The 27294-nt window shown below is 41.7% G+C and overlaps 1 protein-coding gene across 2 annotated transcripts in view; it reads left to right on the forward strand.

The window, feature by feature from the left end:
* The first annotated feature begins 1064 nt into the window (after positions 1–1064).
* The window catches only part of GDPD1 (glycerophosphodiester phosphodiesterase domain containing 1), a 31302-nt gene continuing 5072 nt past the window's right edge, over positions 1065–27294 (forward strand). The window contains exons 1-6 of one of the 2 annotated variants that reach the window (XM_048823586.2): positions 1065–1277; positions 12666–12708; positions 17957–18092; positions 18613–18658; positions 20965–21083; positions 25674–25763. In XM_048823586.2, the coding sequence (XP_048679543.2) occupies positions 1139–1277; positions 12666–12708; positions 17957–18092; positions 18613–18658; positions 20965–21083; positions 25674–25763 (573 nt within the window). In that variant the 5' untranslated portion in view covers positions 1065–1138. The remainder of the gene's footprint in view (positions 1278–12665; positions 12709–17956; positions 18093–18612; positions 18659–20964; positions 21084–25673; positions 25764–27294) is intronic. The other variant, XM_048823584.2, reaches the window with a different exon arrangement.

Here is a 27294-nt window from a genome sequence, read left to right on the forward strand (position 1 = left end):
TCAGGCACACTCAGTCAATTTATTTCAGTCACTTGTTTTACACCAGTTGAATCACAAGCAATTGGCTGTTTCCAGGCTAGCCACCCTCTGTTGAATTACCTGGTGTCCATATTAGGGCTGCATTAAACCCAGTGATGTGCAGGTGACTGGCATATTTATTCAAAATATTCTCAGTCATCTACATTTCTGTGCAGGTGCTACCCCTTCCATCCCAAGTAAGTGGAAAGGGTAGCACCTGTGGCTGCTTGTGACAGTGGGGTGGGAGTAGGGGTGCAGAATGTAGAGATGCCCCTAGGCAGAGGTTAAAGGGCTGTGGGGTGAAAAGTTATAAAACTTGACACAAATGATTGTATGCTGGGTGCGGGAAAGAGTTGATTCAAAGATATGCTCTTGCCTAAACCACTGGAGAAAGCAGGAGGGGGTTTGAGGTTCCCCTCAGATGCTGGGGGAGGAAGCCTAGAGGTGCACCCCCTGCTGAGGTGAAATGGGGGCAAGCCCTTCACCTATGGGGGATGGGAAGAGGAATTCCTTCCATGGCATAAGGTTCCCTGATGCTGGGTGGCAGGGTTTAATCTCGTTATGGGAAAGAAAGAAGTCTAACTACTCTGATGAAGGGAGGAAGTAAAGGAGAAATTAATTTGTCCTTGGGGAAGAGCCCTCCCAGGGAAGACAGAGGTTGGGGAGTTAATCCCATGTGTGTGATAGAGGGATACAATCTGTGGGAAGGTGTTTAATCCACCTCCTGGGATTGTGCGGGGGAGGGGGGGGTCCACGCGGGTGTGTGGTTAATTTCCCTCCTCTGTGAGTATGGCAGGGAATGATCTCAGGGAAGGTGAGACCCTGCCGGGGAACCCTTCGCGGGTGTATATGGCAGGGGGAGGGGTTAATCTCCCCTCGGAGTGGGGGGGGGACTGAGGCCCCTGGGGGCTAGAAGGGGGGAGAATGAGCCCTCGGGTGTTAGAACTGAGTCAGTTTCCCTCAAGGGAGGGCCGAGCCCCCTCGTCGCGCGTGCGGTTGCGCGCCTGCGCTCTCCGTTCCCTCGCTCGGGTTGACTGGCGGGAGAGGCTGCGGCTGCGCGGGGTGGGGCGGGCTCGTGCGCGGCTGCCGGAGGCTGACCGGCTCCGGGGGAGCGGGCAGGATGGCCGGCGTCGCCCTGTGTCTGGTCTCTACGCTGGGCGGTTACCTCCTCACCTCGGTGCTGCTGCTCAAGTGCCCGGGACTGCTGCACCGGCCCAAGCGGCAGCGCTTCCGCTGCCGGCACATCTCCCACCGCGGCGGTGAGACCCGGCACCGGGGCCCGCGCGGCTCCTGCGGGAGCGGGGTCGTTTCCCGCCGTAACCGTGAGGGGTCCGGGGTCACCTCTCATCTCAAGGCGTGGGGGAGGGAGCACCCCTCTCCCCGGCTTTCCCCCATTCCTCCCCGGCACGGTGGTGGGGGATTCACCTCAAACCCCTCTCGCCAGGGCCCGGTCCTTGTTCTTGCGGGAGTCGGGGTCAGCAGCCCCCAGCCGCGCTGCGCCGCCAAGGGCTGGTCATTCCCGACGCGGCCGCGGTATGTGTGTGACGCTGATCTGCCTGTTACCTGGGCGGCTTGGCTCTGCTAGGCTGGTAATAGCCGACACTGGGTGTTCTGGCTGCCTGCAACGCAGCGATTTCCGTTCGCACTGAGTGTGTCTCTCCCCCCCCCCCCCCTTCTCCTCGGCACCCCATTTTCATCCCCCACCACCACCGCCGAATTGTCCTTGGTTTCAGGGCTGAACAAATTCTCCAACTCCAAGCAAATCTCACATGGAGACCCCTGGCTTTCCGTGGTATCCACATTTTGGTGGTTTCTACCCCATATTCAAAGCGGGCCCAGATTCACTATCATTTTTTTTCTCACACACACAAACAAAAGTGTGCTCTAGTGGTGAGAGCAGGGTATTGGGAGTCAGACTTCTGGGTCCTATTAAAATAATGAAAACATTTTCTAAAACCTAACTTTTACAAAATCTACGTTTCTGATTAGTGATTGACCTAAGTAATTTTGCACATAGTGTGTTTTCTAGGGTATGTTAGTTAGCATATAACCAGCCTATTGATTTACCTTCTCCATAGTTGCACCAATCAGCAGCTTTAAAAGTTAATTCTTTTTCAATAGGATGGTTATCTGTTAGGCACTTCTATGCAAACAACCTTTAACTGAATGAAGGACAGTGTATATGCTGTGTACTACAACTAGGGCAGTAATACTAACCTCAGAATACTGAAACAGCTAGTTCACCATGTAAGACTGATACTGTGAGAAGTGTGTTGGATGTATATATAACATAGTAGAAAAGAAAAGGAGTACTTGTGGCACCTTAGAGACTAACATTTATTGGAGCATAAGCTTTTGTGAGCTACAGCTCACTTGATCGGATGCATACAGTGGAATGCATTCAGCTTATGCGCAAATAAATTTGTTAGTCTCTAAGGTGCCACAAGTACTCCTTTTCACAGATACAGACTAACACGGCTGCTACTCTGAAACCTATATAACATAGTGTTTGCTAAATAAAACTTCTTCAATCTACTGCTTTGGATATATTGTCAGGACCTTGCTGTGGTACCACTATGAAATTCAGAAATCAAGATATCTCTTAACCTCTTTGAGTTTCTCTTTGTACTGAGATGGTGGATCAAACTCTAACCCTTCTATCTCAGTTTACAGCACCTGCATAGAAGTCCTCATCCATTATTTGTAGATAATCTTCCATTGGTCTAAATTTTGAAATGGTAAATCTGAAAGATCAGTAACCTGAGCCCTGATATTCTATGCTAGAATCCATGCAGGCTGTGCAGATTGAGTTGCAGCCTGTTTTGATAGCATTGCGTACCAGTCACACTCATTGCAAATAGGCTTCCACTTTGTATGTTTTTAATTGATAATGAACTATATTTTCTTGTGGTTATTGGGGGTTTGTACCGAGACTGTTTATATGTACGAAGTTGAGGGAGGAGAGCCTTCTTATTTCATATGTGTTTTTGTAGAGTTCTGTCATCTTATAACTCATCTGCTGCTCTGTCCATGACTCTCATCTGCCCCACATTGATGTTCTCTGAAGTAGAATGTGAAATGAAACTCTCTAGATGTGGCCACTTTGGCTCAGTGCCAAGTATGCCAGGGAAGGAGGTCTGCAATTGTTTGTACCTTTGGCTATATATCTGACATACCAAGTAAGAAATAAATCACTGTGGAGAGGTACCTAAACATATAATATGTCAGAACACACGTTGTAAACCCAGCCTTTGCGTTTCGAAGGAAGGAAGATGATTCATTGCAGTAGTTAATTTTCTTATTTCAGTTCCTCTGTCACAAGTTAGTTCATGGAAATTGTGTTGCAGAACTAGGGCTCCTTTTTCAAAACATTACAACAGACATTTCCAGGGAATCTGACAGGGTGGATTTGATTTAAATCACTAGTCAGGAAGACTCGATTTAGTCATGGATTTCTACATAAAAATGCATTCTTTTTGGTTGCTATAACCTTTATACATATTCTTCACAATCAGAGATAGATGTAGGTTTCATTTTTAGAAGGTACACACTATACATTTTTAAGTGATTTATTTTGAAAACTTTTCAGATTAGTTTTACAGCTATATGAGAAAATGAATATTGTTTGGTTATTTCATTTACCAAAGTCATTGAGAGGTGAACTATCTCCAGTTCAACAGGTTAATCATTAATATTTGGAGGATTTTCTTGCCATGCTGCATTAGGAGGAGAACATCACCAGACAGATATTTAAATTGTTTTATTTAACTAAAACAACGTTATGTATTCCGCATTTTTTTCTTCAACAGCAAACATATAATATTTTAACAAAATAAGCATATGAATTTTTGATTTTAAACATTCAAGTTTTTTAAAATCAGGTTTGTTTTTGTTAATTGTTTTTAACTAAAATAGTTACATGAAATATTTAAAAAAAAAACCACAAAAATTTAATAGACTATGGCAGCCAAGTCAACATAAGAAATTTAAAATATTGGCTTCTGCAGCTAACTCAGTGGTCTTCACCTTCATTTTCCTGTTTGTTCATAATCTGGAAAAGAAGAACAAGCTTACTTGCTTTTTCAGGTCCCAAACAATTTCTCAATTTCGAATGAATTAGTCCAAAGGAAGAAAATATTCTTTCTACACTGACAGAAAGAGCTGCTGTTATTAAAAGTAAGATTATCACTTAAACAGTCTTTGAATCCAAGTACTTAAGTGACCTCCAGCAGTTCACTGGTGTGACTTTCTTTAAAATATCATCAGCAAACGTATGTTTCTCGAATGGCTCTTATTCCCAAACTGCGTCTCTTTTACGGCCTGCTGCCATTATAGGCTTTCCCTTCTAGTGAGAGAATGGTATGGTAGATCTCAAATCAATGAAGGCTACACTCAGAAAGACCTCAAGACTTCTGGAATATGCTGCTCAAACAGTTTCACTTTTGTTTCTACTGCCTGTCCCTCCCTTCTCACATTTATCTCCAGACTTTTTCTCCTTGTCCAGATTTATTCCACCCCCAAAAATCTTCTATTCCAGGGGTGGCCAACCCATGGCTCCGGAGCCACATGCGGCTCTTCAGAGGTTAATATGCTGCTCTTGGCATAGGCGCTGACTCTGGGGCTGGAGCTATAAGTTTCCAATGTGCTGTGGGGTGCTCACTGCTCAACCCCCAGCTCTGGCCCCACTCCACCCTTTCCCCCAAGGCCCCTGCTCCTTCCTCCCCGAGCCTACCATGCCATCAATCCTCCCATCCCCAGAGCCTCCTGCGCACACGAAACAGTTGATTGCAGCAGGCAGGCGGGAGCGGGGAGACACTGATTGGTGGGGTTGCTGCCAGGCAGGAGGTGCTGGGGGCTGGACGGGGGTGCAAGCTGATGGGAGGCTGCTGATGTATTACTGTGGCTCTTTGGCAATGTACATTAGTAAATTTTGGCTCCTTCTCAGTCTCAGGTTGGCCACCCTGTTTGATTCATTGAACTTTTTGAAACCTTGCACTTTTAGAGAGAGGTAAGGGATTGACTTTGTGTACACAAATTTGCAGAGGGATGATAGGGTTGGGGTCTGTTATTTCTCACCTCTATATATTATTTATTTTAAAGCATTTTTGCTGTTAACAAGCGTGTTATCTCTGGAGACACAAATCCACAGTCTGAGAACTGCAAAACTAAGTATCTCTAATGATATATTCTAGACTGAGCATTGAGTCCCATTGGGTAGATAGAAAGCTTATGCTCAAATAAATTGGTTAGTCTCTAAGGTGCCACAAGTACTCCTTTTCTTTTTGCAAATACAGACTAACACAGCTGCTACTCTGAAACCTAAATAATCTATACAGAAACCACTATAACCCCATAAAATTGGGTCCCTAATCCATGAACTATTGGAACTCATTTACAAAACTTTTCATAAACATTATATGAATATATTGTCTCATACTATAGAATTAGAATTTATAATCCCTATTCCATGATAAGATGTCTTTGAGCTATAATGTATCTTAATTAAAACTATCTTTAGATAGGTTTTTTCCTCAAAAAGCATTTTATCCAAAAAATCTGATTTAAATAAAAAAAATAGTTTAAAAAAAAATCATTGATTTTTATCCACCCTGGAATCTGAAAGATGACATGGTAATTCTATAGAAAGGACTTAATTAGTCCTCTGGTACTCTCCCAGATTTTCTCCCTACAAATTCAAAAAGCTTTGTCTCAACCATTAACTGTAGCCTTTTATATTTCTGAGATTGGGCACTTAGCACAAGAGAAAATTGTTGATCTGATGAGGAACATAAAAATACAGCAGGTAAGTTTTAAACATTTTCCCTGGTGTTAGCTGTGTAATTTATCATTAGTCCTAAATTTCTTAGGTAGTATTGAAAAACAAAATGGTTAAGTGAGTACTTGAACAATTACCCATATTAGTTAATGAGTGAGATGAATCCTTTAGTTGAAAGACTGCGGGACAAATATTTTGTAAGGGTAAAATTTCTTTTGACTCTGGTAAAGGTAACTTTTTAAAAAAAAAAAAAACAGTGATTTTTGTCAGGGTGATTAGTGGCTGGAGTCAGTGATTAAACTTATTTTTTTTCCGAGAACTACTGCTACAGAGCACTTGGTAACTATGTGTGTCCTAGATGTCACACAGGACTTTCTTCTCATTAAACTGTACATGCTTGCACTGGGTAATATAATCTGTCAGCGTGGTCTTAAATTTCATTCTTACATTCATGAGATGCACACATTTTTTAATCTTCCTTCTGCTGTCTAAGTTCTTGCACCATGTCCTTTACTTTGGCCTTTGAGTACCTTTTTCTTGCTTGCTTACCATATTATAAGGCTTGGAGTATAAATGTATCTTAAAAAGAAATTAAAACAAAATAGATAATACCAGGAGGATCTAGGCAACAGTTAGAATTTTCTATCCATCATGACTTTTCTGTGTAGCCTGTTTCCATGCTTGAAACTTTAGGAGAAATCATCTCCTGAGCTGACATCTGACTCCTGTTTCTGCTGTGGAAAATTCCTGATCATTTCATATATTCATAGATACTAAGGTCAGAAGGGACCATTATGATCTTCTAGTCTAACCTCCTGCACAATGCAGACCACAGAATTTCACACACCCACTCCTGCGAAAAACCTCTCACCTTCAGATATGTTGCCAGAGTGCAACTCCCGTTTTTCTTGCTGATTTTGTTCGTTGCTAATGGGTTTGTTTAATCCCATTTAGACTGTTGTATTATTCTCTTTTCTCACTGCATAACCAGCTGAAGTCAGCTGGTAAAAACCCCTATTCTAGGAATCTGGCTAGCAGCAGGCCAGGCAATAAAACTCCAGTTCTAGCTCAGCTACCTCCTTTGGCTGTCGGGTTCTGTGTTCACTCCACTGCCTTTGGAATCTTCAACCAACTTTCTGTTCTGGCTGCTCTTTAAACTATTCTTTCTGCTCCCCCAAAACACCCACAAGCATGACTGTCTTGCCGATCTATTTGTCTCACCGCTACCTGTGCCATGTGGCTGGCCACACCCATCATTTAAAGCCTGATTTGTGGACTTCCATGCTGCTACTGGAGATTAACTTGATTTTTGCTTTTGTTTTTTCTTCACATTTTGGACTTATGGACTGTGTTACTACAATGAAGTCAAAGTTTAAGATAGTTTAAGCTTCTTGTCCTCATTACTAAGGCGTTATGTGGCTTTGCCTTATCTAAGGAATTGAGTTAAGCTACATTGATATAAGCCATGTTTGAATTAAATTAAATGTGTTCACACACAGTCTTGCTGTAGTATAACTAAATCAGTTTAATATTGTACATTTAAATTAAACTGGTGCAACTTTGAATGTAGGCAAGACTTTAGATTCTAAACCCTCTTTTATTACTTCTCTTCTGAGTCTGAAGTTCATTTAAGTCTCTTGAATTAGCTCTGTGTACATTTTCTGAACAACTCTGCTATAAAAGGTTTAGAAAACCTAACCTGTGAGGAATGGTTAAAAACCTGGGCATGTTATGCTCTGGACAAAAGAAGACTGTTGGGGAACCTGACAACAGTCTTCAAATATGTTAAAGGCTATTTTAAAGAGGACTATGATAAATTGTTCTCCCTGTCCACTGAAGGTAGGAAACGACATAATTGGCTTTGTCTTTAGCAAGGGAGATTTAGATTAGGTATTAGGAGAAACTTTCCAGCTGTGAGGTTAGTTACGCTCTGGAATAGGCTTCCAAGAGAGGTGGAATTCCCATCCCTGGAGATTTTTCAGAACAGACAGATAGAGAGGCAGCTAAGAAATGAAATAAAAAAAATAAGCAGTTTGTATCATGCCATCAGTCTCTCATGTTCTATCAGTCTAACCATAGTACACTTTTCAGAGTAGCAGCCATGTTAGTCTGTATTCGCAAAAAGAAAAGGAGTACTTGTGGCACCTTAGAGACTAACAAATTTATTTGAGCATAAGCTTTCATGAGCTACAGCTCACTTCATCGGATGCATTCAGTGGAAAATACAGTGGGGAGATTTATATACATAGAGAACATGAAACAATGGGTGTTATCATACACACTGTAACCAGAGAGATCACTTAAGGTGAGCTATTACCAGCGGGGGGGACACCTTTTGTAGTGATAATCAAGGTGGGCCATTTCCAGCAGCTGACAAGAACGTCTGAGGAACAGTGCGGGGTGGGGGGATAAACATGGGGAAATAGTTTTACTTTGTGTAATGACCCATCCACTCCCAGTCTCTAGTCAAGCCTAAGTTAATTGTATCAAGTTTGCAAATTAATTCCAATTCAGCAGTCTCTTGTTGGAGTCTGTTTTTGAAGTTTTTTTGTTGAAATATTGCCACTATTAGGTCTGTAATCGAGTGACCAAAGAGATTGAAGTGTTCTCCAACTGGTTTTTGAATGTTATAATGCTTGACGTCTGATTTGTGTCCCTGTATTCTTTTACGTAGAGACCGTCCAGTTTGACCAATGTACATGGCAGAGGGGCATTGCTGGCACCTGATGGCATATATCACATTGGTAGATGTGCAGGTGAACGAGCCTCTGATATTGTGGCTGATGTCATTAGGCCCTCTGATGGTGTCCCCTGAATAGATATGTGGACACAGTTGGCAATGGGCTTTGTTGCAAGGATAGGTTCCTGGGTAAGTGGTTCTGTTGTGTGGTGTGTGGTTGCTGGTGAGTATTTGTTTCAGGTTGGGGTGCTGTCTGTAAGCAAGGACTGGCCTGTCTCCGAAGATCTGTGAGAGTGATGGGTCGTCCTTCAGGATAGGTTGTAGATCCTTGATGATGCGTTGGAGAGGTTTTAGTTGGGGGCTGAAGGTGATGGCTAGTGGCGTTCTGTTATTTTCTTTGTTGGGCCTGTCCTGTAGTAGGTAACTTCTGGGTACTCTTCTGGCTCTGTCAGTCTGTTTCTTCACTCCAGCAGGTGGGTATTGTAGTTGTAAGAATGCTTGATAGAGATCTTGTAGGTGTTTGTCTCTGTCTGAGGGGTTGGAGCAAATGCGGTTGTATTGTAGAACTTGGCTGTAGACAATGGATCATGTGGTGTGGTCTGGATGAAAGCTGGAGGCATGTAGGTAAGTATAGCGGTTAGTAGGTTTCCAGTATAGGGTGGTATTTATGTGGCCATCGCTTATTAGCACCGTAGTGTCCAGGAAGTGGATCTCTTGTGTGGACTGGTCCAGGCTGAGGTTGATGGTGGGATGGAAATTGTTAAAATCATGGTGGAATTCCTCAAGGGCTTCTTTTCCATGGGTCCAGATGATGAAGATGTCATCAATGTAGCACAAGTAGAGTAGGGGCATTAGGGGACGAGAGCTGAGGAAGCGTTGTTCTAAGTCAGCCATAAAAATGTTGGTGTACTGTGGGGCCATGCGGGTATCCATAGCAGTGCCGCTGATTTGAAGGTATACATTGTCCCCAAATGTGAAATAGTTATGGGTGAGGACAAAGTCACAAAGTTCAGCCACCAGGTTTGCCGTGACATTATTGGGGATACTGTTCCTGACGGCTTGTAGTCCATCTTTGTGTGGAATGTTGGTGTAGAGGGCTTCTACATCCATAGTGGCCAGGATAAAGTTGCCATTCGACCTGTCAGTCTGAGAGTCCCACAGCCAGTGACCTCTGCAGTTAAATTCTATGAACTAGTGGAAACGAGTGAGGCCTTGTCTAAACACAGAAGCTGCACCAGTTCACTTAAAATGGTGTCATGCAGTTTTTGTATCTGGAGTCTTACATCAGTTTAAAAGTATTTCAGTTTAACTTGCACCTGTAAATTTACCAAGCTAAACAGATGTAAGCAGAGTCAGGATGAGCTCCACCCTGACATCTGGTGGTGAAGTGTGGCAAGTTGTGGAAAAGAACTTCAGGGGCTGATCTCATTTTGCATAGGCACACCCACCCCACCTAGAATGAGGCCATAGCTGCCCAAATGGTCACTTTGGCTGCTGTGGGATCCCCAGTGTCTCTGTTATTGGGGCAGGAAGAATAAATTGCTATTACCCTGATTATGGGAATCAAGGACAGTGGAACTGTACTTGGCCTTTTGTTATGATGGAGGGAGTCGCCATCAACTAAGTAGCACTCGCTAGGCAAGGGACATGGGTTCCAAAACTCTGTGAATTGAGAGAGGCTGGGGACAGGTATTCATACTTGGTGGCATGGGCCCCCTGCAATGCATCCGATGAAGTGAGCTGTAGCTCACGAAAGCTTATGCTCAATACAGCTCACGAAAGCTTATGCTCAAATAAATTTGTTAGTCTTTAAGGTGCCACAAGTACTCCTTTTCTTCTTCCAGATACTGTAGCTCTTGTATGTTTCCAGTTTTTTTTTTTTATTTTATGGACTATGATCCTTGTTTAAAAACAAGTGTATCTACATGCTAGGCTAATTTCAAAGGCTTGTTCAGGATTAGGGAAGGGTCATCTTAATCTTGCAAATCTCTTTTTAGATTACTCCTGGCTCAGAGTAAAATAGGTTTGTATATCTGCCCTCTTCCCAGCTGAAACTAATGTCCTTTTCACTACCCCCATGCCAGGCCCCTCTATCTTGGCAAAAATCCTTTTGGATGCTAATTAGACTTCTGTTTATTTTACTCAAATTGATTCAGGGAGTATCCTAAATGTAAAGGTACAGGCTTCTGTTTTCTAATAATTCCAACTTTGTATCAAATATGAATTTTTGGCAGGTAGAATTAAATTTGTCATAATTCTACAGTAACCTTACTCTGGTCATTCAGGGCATTTTGTGGCTGTTTCCTGTCTATTTAGGTCATAAACTGCATGGGGCAAGAATGTAATCTTCCTGTGTTTTGTACAGTCCTAAACATGCTGCACTTAACAAATAATAGCATGAAAGTGGCCAGCCCTCTTTAAAATTTATAATATTTTAATCTCATCTACAGTATTGCAGAAAATGGAACGTGTCACACAGATAATATAAGACACAGACCATAAGTAGTTAAAAAATTATCATGTCCTGTAGACAAGGAGTTTTCTAACTTTTTCACAGCGTGGACCACTTCTTTAGAGAGTGTCACATGGACTATCTTCCGTCCCGTTTACAATAACATAATATCACAGTGTGGCAACTACAGCAACTAGTTAAATGAGAAAGTAATAAGATTTTTTTTCTGTTTTTAATTTACCTTCTTTTAGTGCGATGATGTATTCTGAAACAAGTAGAATCCAAGACTATGTAACCAAATAGGCCTGTGGACCAACAAATGCTTTGCTGACTGCAGTTTGCAAACCTCTGATGTGGAGTCATTGCCGAAATTTGTTCACAAAAATAAATAAGTCTTGACTTCTCATTCTGAAGCCATCTTCAGTTTTTTTGTGTCTTCCCCATGCAATATCAACATGGAACACATTTAGAGCAAAATTTTTAGTGTCTCTAGTGGAAGCTATAGTAGTGAAGAGGAGTATTTTGAACACTGGCTGGGCTGTATTGTTAGGGAGAGTAGGCTTCAAGAGCATGGTCAGTACACTCTTTCTTTCACAGTGTTCATTCTCCCCCGTCCCTGAAGTAGATCTCCTGTGTGTTCTACTGCTATATCATGGAACCCATTCTCATGAACGAAGATACTCGAGACAAAGTTCTCCAGTAGTGGGGTGTTACTGTTGGCCTGCCATCTCTTGAGATGATGTTTGTTCAGCTCAGTTTCTAAAGAATTCAGTTTGCACCATCTCTGTCTGGAAGCTGAAATTATCTTCTCCACAGCACATACTGCCCTCATTTGAAAGGGCCTTAGGCTAATCTTAAATCCCGCAGCTGGCTTTGTGTTCGCATGTTCAATAAGTTTAGCAATGTTTTAGTTAATCTGCAGAATTTGTCAAGAAGTCATACAGGATTCATTATTCTTAGTACTAGCAGTGGGAGTCAACCCAAGTCTCTTGACTGATATCAATCAAAGTTCTCTTGTCTGAAGCAGACTTGTTTTGTGGCAAGTGTCTTATTATAGATAATTGTTAAGTGTCTGGTTCATTTCACCTGTGCTATTGACCTAGCACTTTAATGCAAATTGAAAAATAGTCTGAAGTATGTAGTATTCTAAATGTCTTGTTGGTGATTTGCAGATGATATATAATGAGGATAAAATGCATTTTAGGGAGTTCTACAAAACAGCCGTCAGTTGCTTTTTTTGATATAGAGGTTCAGGGCAGGGCACTATGTCTTGGGAGTAGTAGTCTTTGTGGACCACACATCTGTATTCTGTACATTGAGTAGTCTGTTCTACTTTATGCCAGTTATGTGGGGACCTCTGGCAAGTTCCCCATATGGCCCTTTGGGGAAGTCTGAGTCTCTAATTTATATAATACTCAAGAATAACTTCAGTGCTTTCTGTGTTCAAAGTGCTATACTAACGCTAAAACTTAAAACACTTCTATGAGATTAAGTATTAGCCCCATTTTACAGAATGGAAAGCTGAGGCTCAAAGAGGTGACGTGACTTGTTTAAAATGATATAGTCAGTCAGTGTCAGGTAGGATTAGAACTCAGGATTCCTGGCTCATTCCTCCAGACCACATTCCCTCATAAACTGACAATTTTACCCACTGAATTGTTTACGTTCAGTGGTATATTTTCCCTCAGGGTATCATAAAAAGATGTCTTTTATGAAATTTGTTCTTAATGTTTTCACAGGTGCTGGAGAGAACCTGGAAAACACAATGACAGCTTTTCGCCAGTAAGTACAAAAGGAACAAATACCTAAAATAGTCTTATTTAATAATTTTGTCTGTATGCGACTCATTAAAGAATAGTATTTGGCACATAGCAACTGTTTAAGATACAGTATTCCATTTCTATAATAATACTTTACATTTCTATAACTAACATCTGTCATCCAGGTGCTTTACACATAGTAAGTATCATCCTCATTTACAGATGGGGAAACTGAGGCACAGATGTTGCAACTTCCCCATGATCATATGTTAAGACAGTGGCAGTTGGGAACAGAACCCAGGCGAGCTGATTACTATCTCCCTGCTCGAACTATGAAAACATACAGCATGTTTCTTTAATACTGCCTTTGAAAAGCTACATATTTAGATGCATGAGACTTGTGTTATAAAGATGGCAGTTAGTACTGACGTCAGTGTATTTGAAAATCAGAGTAGCCTGGTGTCAGTTCTTTGCACTGCATTTGGGCCACTATATGGAGATTCATTTTGTTCTTTCAATAAATTACAAAGCTTTTTGCATAGTTCATGTGTTGCACAGATGTCTCTTGAAGAGATTTACCACAGAGGACAAAGAGGGGAGACCAAAGTGGGCTAGGGGATTCTACTCATGGCATTGTCTGGTGACTTCTGTATTTAAATTAATAGTGTATGGGAGAAAAAGGAAATGTTAAACCTGGTGTTTTTTTCCCTTGGCTTCAAAAATTAAACACAGCAAGTTAGTAAAGTTCTGCATGCATGTCTCTGTGAAAAGCATTCCTGGAACTGAGTGTCTCTCTCTTTTTGGATTAGATCTCTTATTTTAAGACTTCCATTTATTTTCAAATCTCTTCTTAAAACTCTTCTCTCTCTTCCTCTCGTAACTACGGTATCTTTACACCGTTGCTTTCTGTAATTTTTATCATTTGCTGTTACTAGTGGGATATAATTCAAAAGACTCTAGTGTATTTCAAATAACAGTGCACATTCATATGCTAATTAAGACCCCGGACTGGGATTCAGGAGACTTGGGTTCTTTGTTCAATTCCTTGGTGTGGAAGCCTGAGGCAAGTCACTCCTTTTGCTGTACCTCTGTTTCCTCATTGTAAAAGGGGATAATAATCCCTTCTTCACACGATTGTTGAGGCTTAAATTGTTAATGTGTGCAGACTGCTTTAAGATAATTGATGGAAGGTTCATTAGAAGTGCATATTATGGTTTTTTTCATACCTGCTGTGTACCTGGCTTGTATGAAAGTTTCTTACCTGTGGGTTTTTAAACTGAGTTGATATTGGGAAGTCTTTTCTAAAGCCTCTCAAACTACAGCCTTCGAAAATGGTGAATTACAACAAAGTTCTCAGCAGTATTCCAGAAAAAAACAAATCCAACATTCCTCACAGTCACCTAAGAGTAGAGAGGCAGAAATGTCTTTTTTTTTTTAAACTTTATTTGTATTTAACAGCTTCACAGTTAGTACATTTTCTTCCAGAGTATGCAGCAGTGCCAGTGTTCCTAACCAAACAGCACTATTGAAAAGCGCCACAGGGCTTCTAATCTCCTTAGCATAGCGGGTGTTTTTTGTTGTTGTTTTTTTAAACTGCCTCTCTTTTTTTTTTCTTCAACTCTGCTAACACACACTCCTCAAAGCAAGCTGTTACCAATTCTCAGCTTTCTCTTAAAACCTATGTAGTAGGTTGTCTTAAATCTGTCATTTTGACTATTTGTTTTAACTTTATCTAAAGTTTTCTTCACTTAAATACAACTAGCTGGGGCAAAATTTTGCATGTTTCCTCATCTGCATTTAAGTGTATTTATATATCAGTAATGTGTGTTGCATAATTCTTACCTGGTTAACTTGATTTTACCATTTTAAGTTCCTACAATGCTCAGAGGTTCCTGCCCTAAGGAATACAGTAAGAGTAAAATAGTACTTTGAGGTATTGTTTGAATTCATTACTATCAATCCCTGTCAGATTCACAGTTAATATCAGTTAGATTGTTGGCTCTTCAGACCAAGGACCACATTTTTCTTATTTGTAATTCAAAGCACCCAACATATTTGTGGATGCTGTAAAATATAATATAAGCACACACACTGATTTTAGGTTTAAAATTATTTCTAAACACAGCGTGATTTAAAAAAAAAATCTTTCAAATTATGTTGGGACGTTGCATGCAAGGTGCTACAAGAATCACAATAGAAATCTTAATTGCATCTAGAATACAAAATTAACCTTAGCATCATGTCCCTGGGATTTTGGCAGGAGTCAGATAAAGAAGCTATCAAGAGATTGCCACATCTTTTCACTGGGTTTTAGTTTCTTCTTCTAAAACTATATTGTTGATGTGAGATAGTTCATTAGCGAGTTCGCTGGGCTTCAGGAAATAAAAGAGAGCTTTGTCAGTCTGGTGTTTATAAACTATGGGCATTGCCAAATGGGAATGCATCTTTAAGCCTTCTGTTCTGATATCTCTCACTACTTGGAACAAGTGGGGGCTTTACGAAAACAAACAGCTGTATTTTTGTGAGTTTATCCCTAAACCTAAAAAAGTCTTGCTTGGTCGGGGTTTTATCGTTAGGTTGTGAATGAGTCTGTTTGACATCTCAAATACTGAAGTGGATGTCCAGCAATACCAGAATACTTTGTATTTTTGAGTCAGGGAATGTCTTGTCTTTTTTAGGGCAATGTGAGTTTGAGAAGTTCTGATTGTGCTGTAGAGCAGACTGCCATTTCCAGCTGAAACCACTAAGTAGTAGGAAGAGCCACAAGTACTCCTGTTCTTTTTGCGGATACAGACTGACACGGCTGCTACTCTGAAACCCTTCTAGCTGTAGCTACTAGTTAGAGGCTGGCAAACACGGAGGATCATTGACAATAGGAGCCGTTGTTTTCCTGCTTCCATTCAACAATAGCTCTGTGTTTTTAAGCAATAGTATCATTTGATAAAAAGTTTGGGTATTTAATGGTAGTATATGATACTGGACTGTCACTCATGAACTTGGCCACTGTCCTGTAGTATAGCTAGAAATGCTGTTTTTTCCAGAGACCCAGTCAACTGAAACCAGGCTGAATATCAGAATATTCTTGATATTGTATTTTCTTTTCTTCTCGCGCTCAATTATTGAGACTGAATGGTACCTAATAGCAGACAGGTTTTAACCTGACAGATTCCTGATTCTTTATCATCATCACAGCTAGGTCAGAAGTCATGTTAAGCAGCCTTATGGTAATATGCTACAATGTTTGTTTTGTAGTGTTGTGTGTATGTTATGCTTAAATCATAAAATGCCAAATTGAAATCAATGAAAAGTCTCCAATTGACTTGAATGAACATTGGATCCGGCCAAAATGCTGAAATCAAACCACACTGGTAAAATGTTTAAGATTCATTGTCAAACAGCTAAGAAAAATATTTAATGGTTTTAACCGAAAGGCTTTCAGACTTTGGCTTGTATTTCTTAACTGTCTGGTGTAACTTAATCTCCTGGGTCTCTATTATGTTGATAGATGATGAATTCAGTTTTCATTGGAGACTGAAGCCCAGTTTGAGTTTAATATTTTTAATTTATTTATATCCAGAAGTTTTTAAAAAAGAATACTTCTCTGCCTTACCTGCACTGTATTGAGAGTTCATAGAAGTTTTGATACTAGGGTTGTGATAATCTAAATAATAGAATGGAAAATATGTGGCAAAGTCCTCTGCACTGCTCTGAAAATCTAAACCTGGATTTTTGTTAGTGATCATTTTCAATTATTTAATGAGTTGGAGAATGCTTAGATAGGAGGTTTGAATGCTTACTTTTAAAAAAGACAGATGGGGTCAATAAAGTAATATTTTAGTGTGTATGTGTAATATGCCAAGCAATGTACCATCCTTGTCAGTCTTACTCACAAAGCAGGAAACAAATAGAGTCCTTACTGTATCCACATCCCTAGTAATTTTAGATCCTTGAAGAGGCATTACATAATGCCATGTGTACTTGTCACTAGTTAACATTTGACTTCTTGTTGATGGTGGTAAAATGAGGTCATATCTTCCCAGGAAGTGATATTCACAGCTTTAAAAGTTAGTGATTGACCTTTTTTACAAACTGGTTTCAGAGGCTTAATTTATAAATCTTAATAATATATTGCAAATTATTCCTGACCAATCTGCTCTAATTGATTTTACCTGTAGAAATTAGACTCTCCCATCTAATTCTGGATTTTTTTTCAATTTAAGTGAAATAAAACTGTAAACATAAACGGATGTATCAAGTTAAACTAACTTAAATTTTGTGGTTTTTTGTTTTAAATTAATACTCCTCAGGATTCTCCATTCTTCCACCTTTCCCTTCACAAAGAAAATGTCCATCAACTATTTCCTACAGTCACCCACTATAGGCATACAGGGGGAATTTAATCTCCTGGGTTTGTTTAGTCCTTTGCCTCTCAACTGAGACTATCAAATGTGTCAGTTATGGAATTGGTTTCTGTGGTGTGGGCTCCTGTGCACTAGTGACTTGATTGTGGAGTTTGGTGATCTCATAGGTCACCTGGGACTTCTCAGATGGTAACAGCTTTTGTTCAGTACTAATCTGAGCTGCATTTGGGCCAGTATCCAAAAGGTGCAAGGCTGTATGTCCCTTTGCTAATTCCCTGAGCCATCCAGTCCCTGCTAACTTAAATCAGACAAGCTTTTTAAAAAGAAAAGAATCGCAGTACTGAAGTGTTCAATATTTTTTTAGCTGTCTCTTGTATGTCATTTAAAGACATTTTTAACACTTTAAAAAAATCTTTAATTTAAAAGAAAATTGTATGCCGTTCAAATAATTTTCATTAAAGAGAGTTTAAATTTATAATTTTCCTAACAGTAAATATGCTGAGGCTAGAAGGTATCAAATGCCAAAATTATTAAACTGTGACCATGGAGAGTGAAGTACCCTATCACCCTTATAATTGGTACCTCTGGGTTGAGAGAGATTAGCAAGCCTGTGTGTTGAGGCTTAGACAGTACAGGGGGAAAAAATACGTGATCTGCACAGAGGCCAGGGAGTCAGGCGCTTCCAAGTTCAAATCCCAGCTTAGTCACTGATTTTGACACTGTTCTTATGCCAGTTGTTAACTTTGCTGTTCCCCAGCTTCAAATTGTATATATGTAAATAATTTAAAGTCTCTTGGTTTTCACCAGGACCAAGTTCACTGAATAAAAGTTTGTGTGTTTATAAATTAGTTTTGTATGCCACACAACTATGTGGTATATGGTTCAAGACTGTTTTCTGGCTTGCTGCAGTGCAGTTAATGTGGGGACAGATATGTTGGAGCTAGATTGCCATCTGACGAAAGACGAACAAGTAGTGGTATCACATGATGAGAATCTGAAGAGAGCAACTGGAGTTGACGTCAATATATCTGACCTCAAGTACGTGGTAAGTTTAAGAAAATTTTAAAAACCTAATGGTTAAAAAATAGGCAACAGATATATATTGCTTTAAGACATCACGCTAGGGAAGGAAGCAAAGGACACTGCACTTGTGATTTCCAAAGTGTGTGTCTTAGATTTGTAGTGTGTCCTTCAATATCTAAGTACTGAGCCATTGTTTTAAAAACACATCTCTTGCAAAACGCATTTTCAATAACATTTTAATTGAATTACCAAAGTCTTAGATAAAAATTTCAAAATCATGCTTTGGTTTATTCAGTCTCTGCTAGGGTAGCTCTAAGAATATTCATTCTGCTTTGTGTCATTGTGCAAACAACTCGCAAAACCATTTTTAATACAACGGCAAAGAGACCTTATAAATATATACAAAATGTTAGTTATCTTTTCAAGATAATCAATGTTTATATGATTTATGCCTTGAAATTTGTTATGCTCCATGTGTTTCAAGAAAAACAGTGACTGTATTTGTGTATTTATGCTAATGTTCATTTTTGTTTTTTTTAAAGGAACTCCCACCATATCTCTGCAAATTGGATGTCACCTTTCAGAAAGGTACTCTTTTTGTTTCTTTGTAGGTAAACCTATCATTTTAAATTGCAACAGCATTTATAATATTTTTCCATGAATTAACAATAGCATAGTTCTTATTCTGAAAAATGGAATGGAAGATTGTTTGTTTTAATCAACTGCCTTGATTAAAAAAAAAATTTTTTTTAAAGCTCTTTTGGTTACTAAGGTCAGATTGATATGTTCCACATCACTGGGTAGTGGTTTAATTTAAAATGTTTACTCGGGAGGAGAGATTTTCCTGTTCAGTTACTTGCATGCAGTAGGTACATCCACTTTCCAATTCCCCTGTGATTTCTTTTAAGATTGTTGATTCATGATCCCTGATATGGCAGTGGGGATGGTTTTTCTCTTTCCAACTCATGGCATTTGGCTAGTGTGCTATCTGCTTGTGACTTCAAGAGACTTTTTGGATCTACTACGCTGTTCTGGTAGAGACTTCTGCAATATTCTGGCTGACACAAATGCATTTTTAGCAGAAGGAATGGAGAGAGTGAGTTGTTCTGTTAATGGGTTTAAAAGAAGCACCAATATAGCTGTGAGAGGAGGAAAGCATATAAAATGGTGAACATATTCCTCATGAAAACAAGCTGCTGGTTCTCAGGCTGCTACTTAAATAGATCATGTTCACCATGTTGACAGATTCAAATTAAAAGTAATTACCTCACCTCAAAGCCTCTGAAGACTTTATCAAATGGGCTAAATTGAAGGACTTAGTAGTATCTGTATTTAGTATTAATGGTCCTCAACGTTGTTTTGAATAACCTTGGGCATATTTGAAACTTCCATCAAGAATCTTAAAGCATTTAAAAAACACTAAATGAAGCTTCACAATTATCCTATTTTACAAATGAGAAAATAAGGGTACAAAGGTCAACTGACTTGCCCAAGGTAACACAGCATCTGTGGGACTGAAACCTGGATTTCCTGGCTCTTGTTCCCTTCTCCAACCACTAGATAATGCTTCCCCAGTAAATAAAAGTTTAAGAAGAGAATACACTTTCTTAACTAGATGATACCTATCTATTCTTTCTATCAGTCCCAACTTCTGTTTAACATTATCTATTAACCATTAAATTTAGCAGGTTGGAGCTGTTGGAAGTTGAGGGTATGTTGGCCATGACCATTAACTTAGGATTTGAACAGGGTGGGCATTGAAATTTTGATGATGATGACCATTATTTTTTGTTCCAAGTTATTTTGAATTTCATGTGTTGGAGGTCTGCTAATTGACAACCAATTCATAATAGCTTTTGGGATAGGATGTGTCATCCAAACCACACTCTGGCATCATGGCAGGGTTGGTGTGAACTGTATGTAAACCATTCTTGATAGAGGAGGAGACTGGAGGTAGAAGTTCTATTCTAATTTTTAATATCTTGGATCAAAGAAAGCATTGCAGTGGAAGTCTGCACACATTGCCCCTCCCACATTGCCCCTCCTACAAGAACAGTGTGCCAGGGTGCCTGCTGGGGAAGTCTCCCCCATTCCCATGCACATAGATAGTTTGAGGAACAACTTCCAGAGGTAAGACATAGGTATAGTAGACACTGATTCTAGCAATGAGAACTGATGTCATAGTCACTATCATGATACTACACAGTTGGACAGCAAAATACAAAAATGCATTCTAGTTCCACTTAATAAAAATATTTCTCATTCAGTGACCTTAAATGTGAAATTTAAAATGGCCTCTTACCATTACTGAGCAGAATAGCACTACAAATTATCCTGTGATACAAAACTGCTACACCATTTTCATGGGATGGATTTTTATACTTGCCATGTGCCACCTGACATATCTAGATTAAAAATTAGAACTAAATTTGTGTATGCTTGCCAGATTCCTATACAAGTATGCTGGTCCAAGAGGCCCAGCTGAGATTTGGGGGGGCGTGTCATAATATAAAGGGAAGGGTAAACCCCTTTAAAATCCCTCCTGGCCAGAGGAAAAATCCTCTCACCTGTAAAGGGTTAAGAAGCTAAAGGTAACCCCGTTGGCACCTGACCAAAATGACCAGTGAGGAGACTGGTTCCCCCAAGTATGAGCATCCAAGGGTAGCATATTGCACTGTAAGCTGGACCATAGGATTGACCTTGATAATGATTTTGATTCACCTAGATAGTTGCAGGGTTTTTTTCCCCTCAGTACAAGGAGTATGCTAGCTTTTCAGAACTATTTTTCTTTTAGGTCCTTCATCAAAATGTTGAGTGCTCTATAGATTTGCTTTTAACTGCAAAATATTGAGAGGCAAATCACAGCACTGACACAACTCCATTTGCTTTCCCAGAATGCCACTGTGAGGGTGAAGACAATCGCATTCCACTGCTGAAGGAGGTGTTTGAGGCATTTCCAAATACTCCGGTCAACATTGACATCAAAGTGAACAACAATGTGCTGATTAAAAAGGTACATGACACAGTACCTACTGCCCAAAACTAGCACCTTGAGTTGTAATTGAATCAAATTGCGCAAAGGTCACATCTTATCTGTACTTGGATAAGAGACTACAGGAAGTAGAACTGATGATTCAGTGGAAGGTGGTGTTCTTCAAGTGCTTGTTCATGTCAGTTCCAATTAGGTGTGTGCGTAGTTGTCGGAAAGTTATCCCGGAGCAGCTCCTGTCTGGTTGGCTGTGGAGCCCCCTGGAGTGGCGCGTTCATGGCACTCAGTATATGACCCTGCTGACCCGGCCCCTCCTCAGTTCCTTCTTACTTCCAGTGATGGTCGTTGGAACTGCGATCTCTTGCCTAGCAAGTGCTTCCCTTAGCGTTCTTTCATATAGTTAGTTTAGCTTAGTTTTAGTTGTTAGTATATATAGTGAGGTTTGGGAGCGGGGTTCCCAAATTCCACCCTCCCTTGGGCTCGGGGGCATGCCGTGAGCCTAAGGCTTTTAAACCCTGCGGAACCTGCAGCCAAGCCTATGCCAACGAGCGACCCCCATGACTCATGTCTGTAGGAGGTGCACCAGATAGAAAGATGCAAGATCTGCAGGGGTCTCTGCACCAGAACTAAAGGAGCAAGATTTCCGATTGAAGCAGTTGCTTGTGGAATCTGCCCTTCATTCACAGTCTGCTGCGGACCGCCAGGACCCCGTCCCTCTTCAGGGACCCTTTTCACGAGCAACTCCTTATCCAGGAGGTGCAGGTGCTCCTCACAGCAGGGTCAGTGGAGGAGGTTCTTCAGGAGCTATGGGGCAAGGGATTCTATTCCATTATTTCCTAATCCCCAAAGCCACGGTGGGGTCTCAGATCCATCCTAGACTTGCAAGGGCTCAACAAATTCATGATAAAGTTGAAGTTCTGCATAGTCTCCCTAAGTACAGTTATCCCTTCTCTGGATCCAGGCAACTGGTAAGCCGCTCTCGACATGAAAGATGCATACTTTCACATAGCTATTCAACCTGCACACAGATAATTTCTACGGTTTGTGGTCGACCAAAAACATTATCAGTTCATGGTCCTCCCCTTCGGCCGGTCAACAGCTCCCCAAGTGTTCACCAAGTGCATGTCTGTTGTAGGAGCCTTCCGCTGGAGAATTAATTCTTACCTCGACAACTGGCTACTATGGGGGGTACTCCAGGGAGCAGGTAATCTCAAGTCCAATTAGTCAGATCCATTTTCAAGAGACTGGGACGACTCCTTAATTTGAACAAGTCAACCTTATCACCGACCCAAAGAATAGAATTCATCGGGGAGGTGCTGGACTCGGTACAGGCAAGAGTGTTCCTTCCAGAGATCCGATCCCAAGCCATAACAGACATTATTCAAAACCTCAGGCGATACCTGACCACTACAGCAAGGGGATGCCTGAGTCTCCTTGGCCATGTGGCAACCTGCACTTACGTGGTCCACCATGGCAGACTGAAGCTCGGGCCACTCCAGGCCTGGTTCGATTCGGCCTACCACCCAGGGCATGACAGCCTGGACTCAGTGGTCACGGTACCAGAGCAAGTACTTGAGTCCCTCCAATGGTGGCTCGACCCTTGGACAGTGTGCGAAGGAGTCCCATTCAACAGCCCCTAGCCCTCCTTGTCCCTGGTAACGGATGCGTCAGCTCTGGGTTGGGGTGCGCATTTGGGAGATCTCCAGATATAGGGCCTATGGTCACAGGACGAGCTCCCCCTTCATATCAATATCAAGGAGCCCAGGGTAGTACAGTTAGCATGCCAAACCTTTCAGGCCTGACTAAGAGGTCAGTGCGTGGCAGTGATGATGGACAACGCCCCTGCCATGTTTTATATCAGCAAGCAGGGTGCAGCCTGTTCCTCCCCCCTATGCCGAGAAGCCTACCAGTTGTGGGAGTTCTGCATAGCCCATTCCTTTCACCTGGAGGTGTCCTATCTCTCAGGAGCTCAGAATGAACTAGCATTCAGCAGGTCATTTGGCAATCATGAGTGGTCCATCCGTCCGGATGTCATACACTCCATCTTCCAAAGGTGGGGGTTTCCCCAGGTCGACCTGTTCGTCACCAGGAGCAACAGGAAGTGTCCAATACTCTGCTCCTTCCAGAAGCACAGCCCGGGCTCAATCACAGATGCGTTTCTGCTACCCTGGGGAGGCCGCTTGTTGTATGCCTTTCCCCTGATCCCTCTCGTGCACAAGGTACGTGCAGGGTCAGAGTGGAAGTAAATCTGGTGGCCCTAGCGTGGCCCCGACAACACTGGTACACCACGCTCCTGGAACTGTCAGTGGACAAGCCAGTTGAGTTACCACTGCCCTCCGATCTGATCACTCAGGATCACGGTCTCCTTTACCCCCCAGACCTCTAGTCACTCCATCTCATGGCCTGGAAGCTTCATGGTTAAACCCCATGGAGCTTCTGTGCTCAGAACCAGTAACGGAGGGAAACCATCCACTAGGATCACATATCTAGCTAAGTGGAAAAGGTTCACTTGCTGGTGTGCCCAGCAACATATACCTCCACTACAGGGGTCTATACCACTCATTCTAGAGTACCTTCTGTACCTGAAACAACACAGATTGGCAGCGTCATCCATCAAGTTATATCTTGCTGCTATCTCAGCCTTCCAGCTGGGAGCATCTGGCAGATCTGTATTTTCTAACCTCACGGTAGGCCATTTCTTCATGGGTCTGGAACGCCTACATCCTCAGACTAGACAGCCTGTCCCACCATGGGACCTCAGTCTGGTCCTCTTCAAATTAATGGAGCCCACTTTTGAACCATTAGCGACTTGCTCCCTTCTCTGTCGTGGAAGGTAGCCTTCCCAGTCGCCATCACATCAGCCAGGACAGCGTCAGAGCTAACGGCCCTTACCTGCAATCCACCCTACGCAGTCTTCCACAAAGATAAGGTGCGACTCGGGCCTCACGCAGCTTTTCTTCGCAAGGTAGTGTGTCACTTCCATACCAGCAAAGACATTTTTCTACGTGTCTTCTATCCTAATCCTCATGCCAGTAATCGAGAACAGAGGCTACGTTCATTGGCTGTTCAGCGGGCACTAGCATTCTACAACGAGCGCACTAAGCCGTTCAGGCAGTCAAACCAGGTGTTTGTAGCAGTAGCAGACCGGATGAAAGGACTCCTGGTCTCATCTCAAAAATATCTTCATGGATCACGTCCTGCATCTGCACGTGCTATAAGCTGGCCAAGATCCCAGCCCTGGCACTTACGGCACATTCCACGAGGACACGAGCCTCGTCAATGGTGTTCCTGGCCCAAGTCCCGATGCAAGAAATTTGCAGGGCAGCAACTTGGTCCTTGGGGCATACGTTCACCTCTCATTAAGCTATTATGCAGCATTCCACAGAGCAGTGCTCCAATCAGCGGTTCCTTAACTCTAACCCCACCTCCGGGGTGGAGCTTGGGAGTCACCTAATTGGAATTGATGTGAACAAGCACGCGAAGAAGAAAAAATAGTTGCTCACCTTCTTGCAACTGTTGTTCAAGATGTGTTGTTCGTGTCCATTCCAATACCCACCCCCCTATCCCTCTGTCAGAGTAGCCGGCGAGAAGCAACTGAGCAGGGACAGGCTCATATATTTAGCTCCATGAAGGTGCCCCTTCAGGGAACTCTGCAGCTGACCTGACGGGAGCTGCTAAGGGAAAACTTTCTGACAACTGTGCACGCGGTGCACACACACCTAATTGGAATGGATGTGAACAACTTGAAGAACAACAGTTAGGAGTAATCGTTTTTTCCCCTGAGTCAGGACTGAACCTGGGCTCATCATGGCAATAGGAAGGGGTTGCTATGTTGCTAGAGGCATCTCTAAGATGAGATGCAAGATGGAGGTCCATTACTGTTGTGGACACTGGCATCTAGATATTGTGTACTATATGTTTTTTAGGTAAAGATAACAGCACTTCATAGAAGAGAGAACCCCCTAATATGGCTGGCTGGTAAAGCCCTCCTGGTTTTTAAACAGCATATGTGCTCCACCAGGGTACCTTCACCAAGAGTTTTTATTATTATTTCTTGTTTATGCTCCAGGTACAACACAATGTAGCAGCAGATAGAAGGGGCTTCCCTCCTGCTCCCTGGCTCAGCCTTTTCTACTGCTTGCTTCCTTCTCTGAGCTGTCCAGCTCATGAGCTAATTACTTCATTAGTTCATCAGACTCCCTACAGGGGCAAGTGATCTCCATTAAGCTTCCAAACACAATTAAACTACCTAACTCCCTCTCACTCTAACTACACCCAGTGCCCCTGCATGTCCTAAGTGACCAGGATGCTGGTTCCCAGAAGGAGCTCTATTTATAGTCACTAACAACAACGCCATGTCTCAGTATTCTTTATCTCTTGTCCTGAAATGCTGTGCTGAACAGCTGCTGTATCCCATCCTAGAAGTGACTGTGTTAAAGTGGTGGGAGAGAATATGAAGAGTTGTTTTTTTTCTGAAGGAACTCTTTGTTATAATAAATTGCAGTATATTGAGCTCCCGATGAATAATTCTTCAAGTGATGAAGAATAAACATCTCAAATGGGTGGTATCAGTGAATAAATGTCAGGATTCTGCTTTTTGATCACTGATTACAGGTTTCAGAGTTGGTGAGCCAGTACAAACGAGAACGTTTGACAGTGTGGGGCAATGTCAATTATGAGATTGTGGAGAAGTGTCATAAAGAGGTAAGCACCAAGAAATAACTATGACCTAGTAAAGGATCAGTGTCTTTACACTCTCCTGTCTGTTACTGTGTGGTGATTGAGTGATTCAGCATTTACAGAAAAATACTGTGTATTTAGCCATTTACCCAGGTTTTTCACCTGTGGTCAGAACTGTGGTAGCAATATGGTATTAACTCTTCCACACATTAAAATATAAATTAAACTAAATATTAACACTTCCTTTTTTGTCCTAACTTTTTAAAATAACAACTTATGTTAATTTTCATACATATGAATGTATTTAATTGATGCTTGAGAGTAAGACCCACACATTCTTCTTCCACATCTTTCTCTGACCTCTTTCCTGGCTTCGGCTGTCTTTCCCCATCAAGTTGAATATTCTCCTCCTCGCTTTCAAGTCTCTTTACTGCTACATCTCTTCCCACTCCCCATCCTATTCGTACAATCTTACTGAAGTTCTCTCCTGACTCCATGCTGTCCTATTACACTCTTTAATTTGTGCTGCTAGTCTCAACAGTGGCCTTCCAGCTGAGGTGTACCAAGGGCACTCACTCTTCTTCAAAGGTTTTGTGAAGACTCACTTGCTCTGTGAAAAAACATTCAAGTAATAAAGCCTACCCACAACTGTCTCTGCGCTATTCTGTTCTTTACTGTAATGTCCTGGGTATTATGCCTTTAGGCTGTAAGCTGTTTGTGGGAGGAACTCTTAGGCTTGATCTACACAGTCTTTACACCAATTTAACTACTTTGTTGGCAGTATAATTTTTCTACTGAAAGTAGCTCAAGTTGAACAACACCCCTAGTGTGGGTCCAATTAGGGTTTGTGTGTACAAACAGTGCCTGGCAAGCTGGGGTGTTAATCTACATTGCGCTAGCCTGCTGTGCACTAACTGTCCATGTGAACCCTAATGATGTGCCCTAAAAGTTCCCTAGTGTGCTTTAATCTACTCCTATTTCAAAGTGGGGTAACTTATAGTGCAGTACAGAACCTACAGTGCACGGCAACAGGGTCCACAGTGACACTTAGTGTGCAGCAGGCTACTGCGAGTTTGATTTACACCCCAGCTTGCCAAGCACTAAGTTTTCATATAGACAGTCGCTTATACTGGTGTAAAGGTGCCTTATACCAATACGGCTTATTCCTTTCCCTGTACAGGAATAAGCTATACCAGTTACAAGCACCTTTACTACTGGTATGATTGTGTCTGCAATAGGAGAGTTGTACCACTTTATAGTTAAAGCAGTATAACTTTTGAGTGTAGATAGCCCCTGGCTTGCTTGCTTGTTTTTTAGCAAGATTTACCCACTGCACAGTACTATTGCATACATCTGTGATACAGGATCAATAATACTGGAGGAAAACAAAATTGGTGGGGCGGGCAGAGAAATCAATCTACGGAGTAGATTGTGGGGAAGGAGTAAGGACTATTACCTTTCTCACTTCTGTCCTCTGAATCCTGCTGTCTCTTGTTCCTCAGTGTCTGTTATTTTCTGATTGTCTTTGTTTCCCAGTCACAGCTGAGCTGGATAT

Source organism: Caretta caretta, chromosome 17 (genome assembly GCF_965140235.1).
Source record: "Caretta caretta isolate rCarCar2 chromosome 17, rCarCar1.hap1, whole genome shotgun sequence".
NCBI classification, from domain to species: domain Eukaryota; kingdom Metazoa; phylum Chordata; order Testudines; family Cheloniidae; genus Caretta; species Caretta caretta.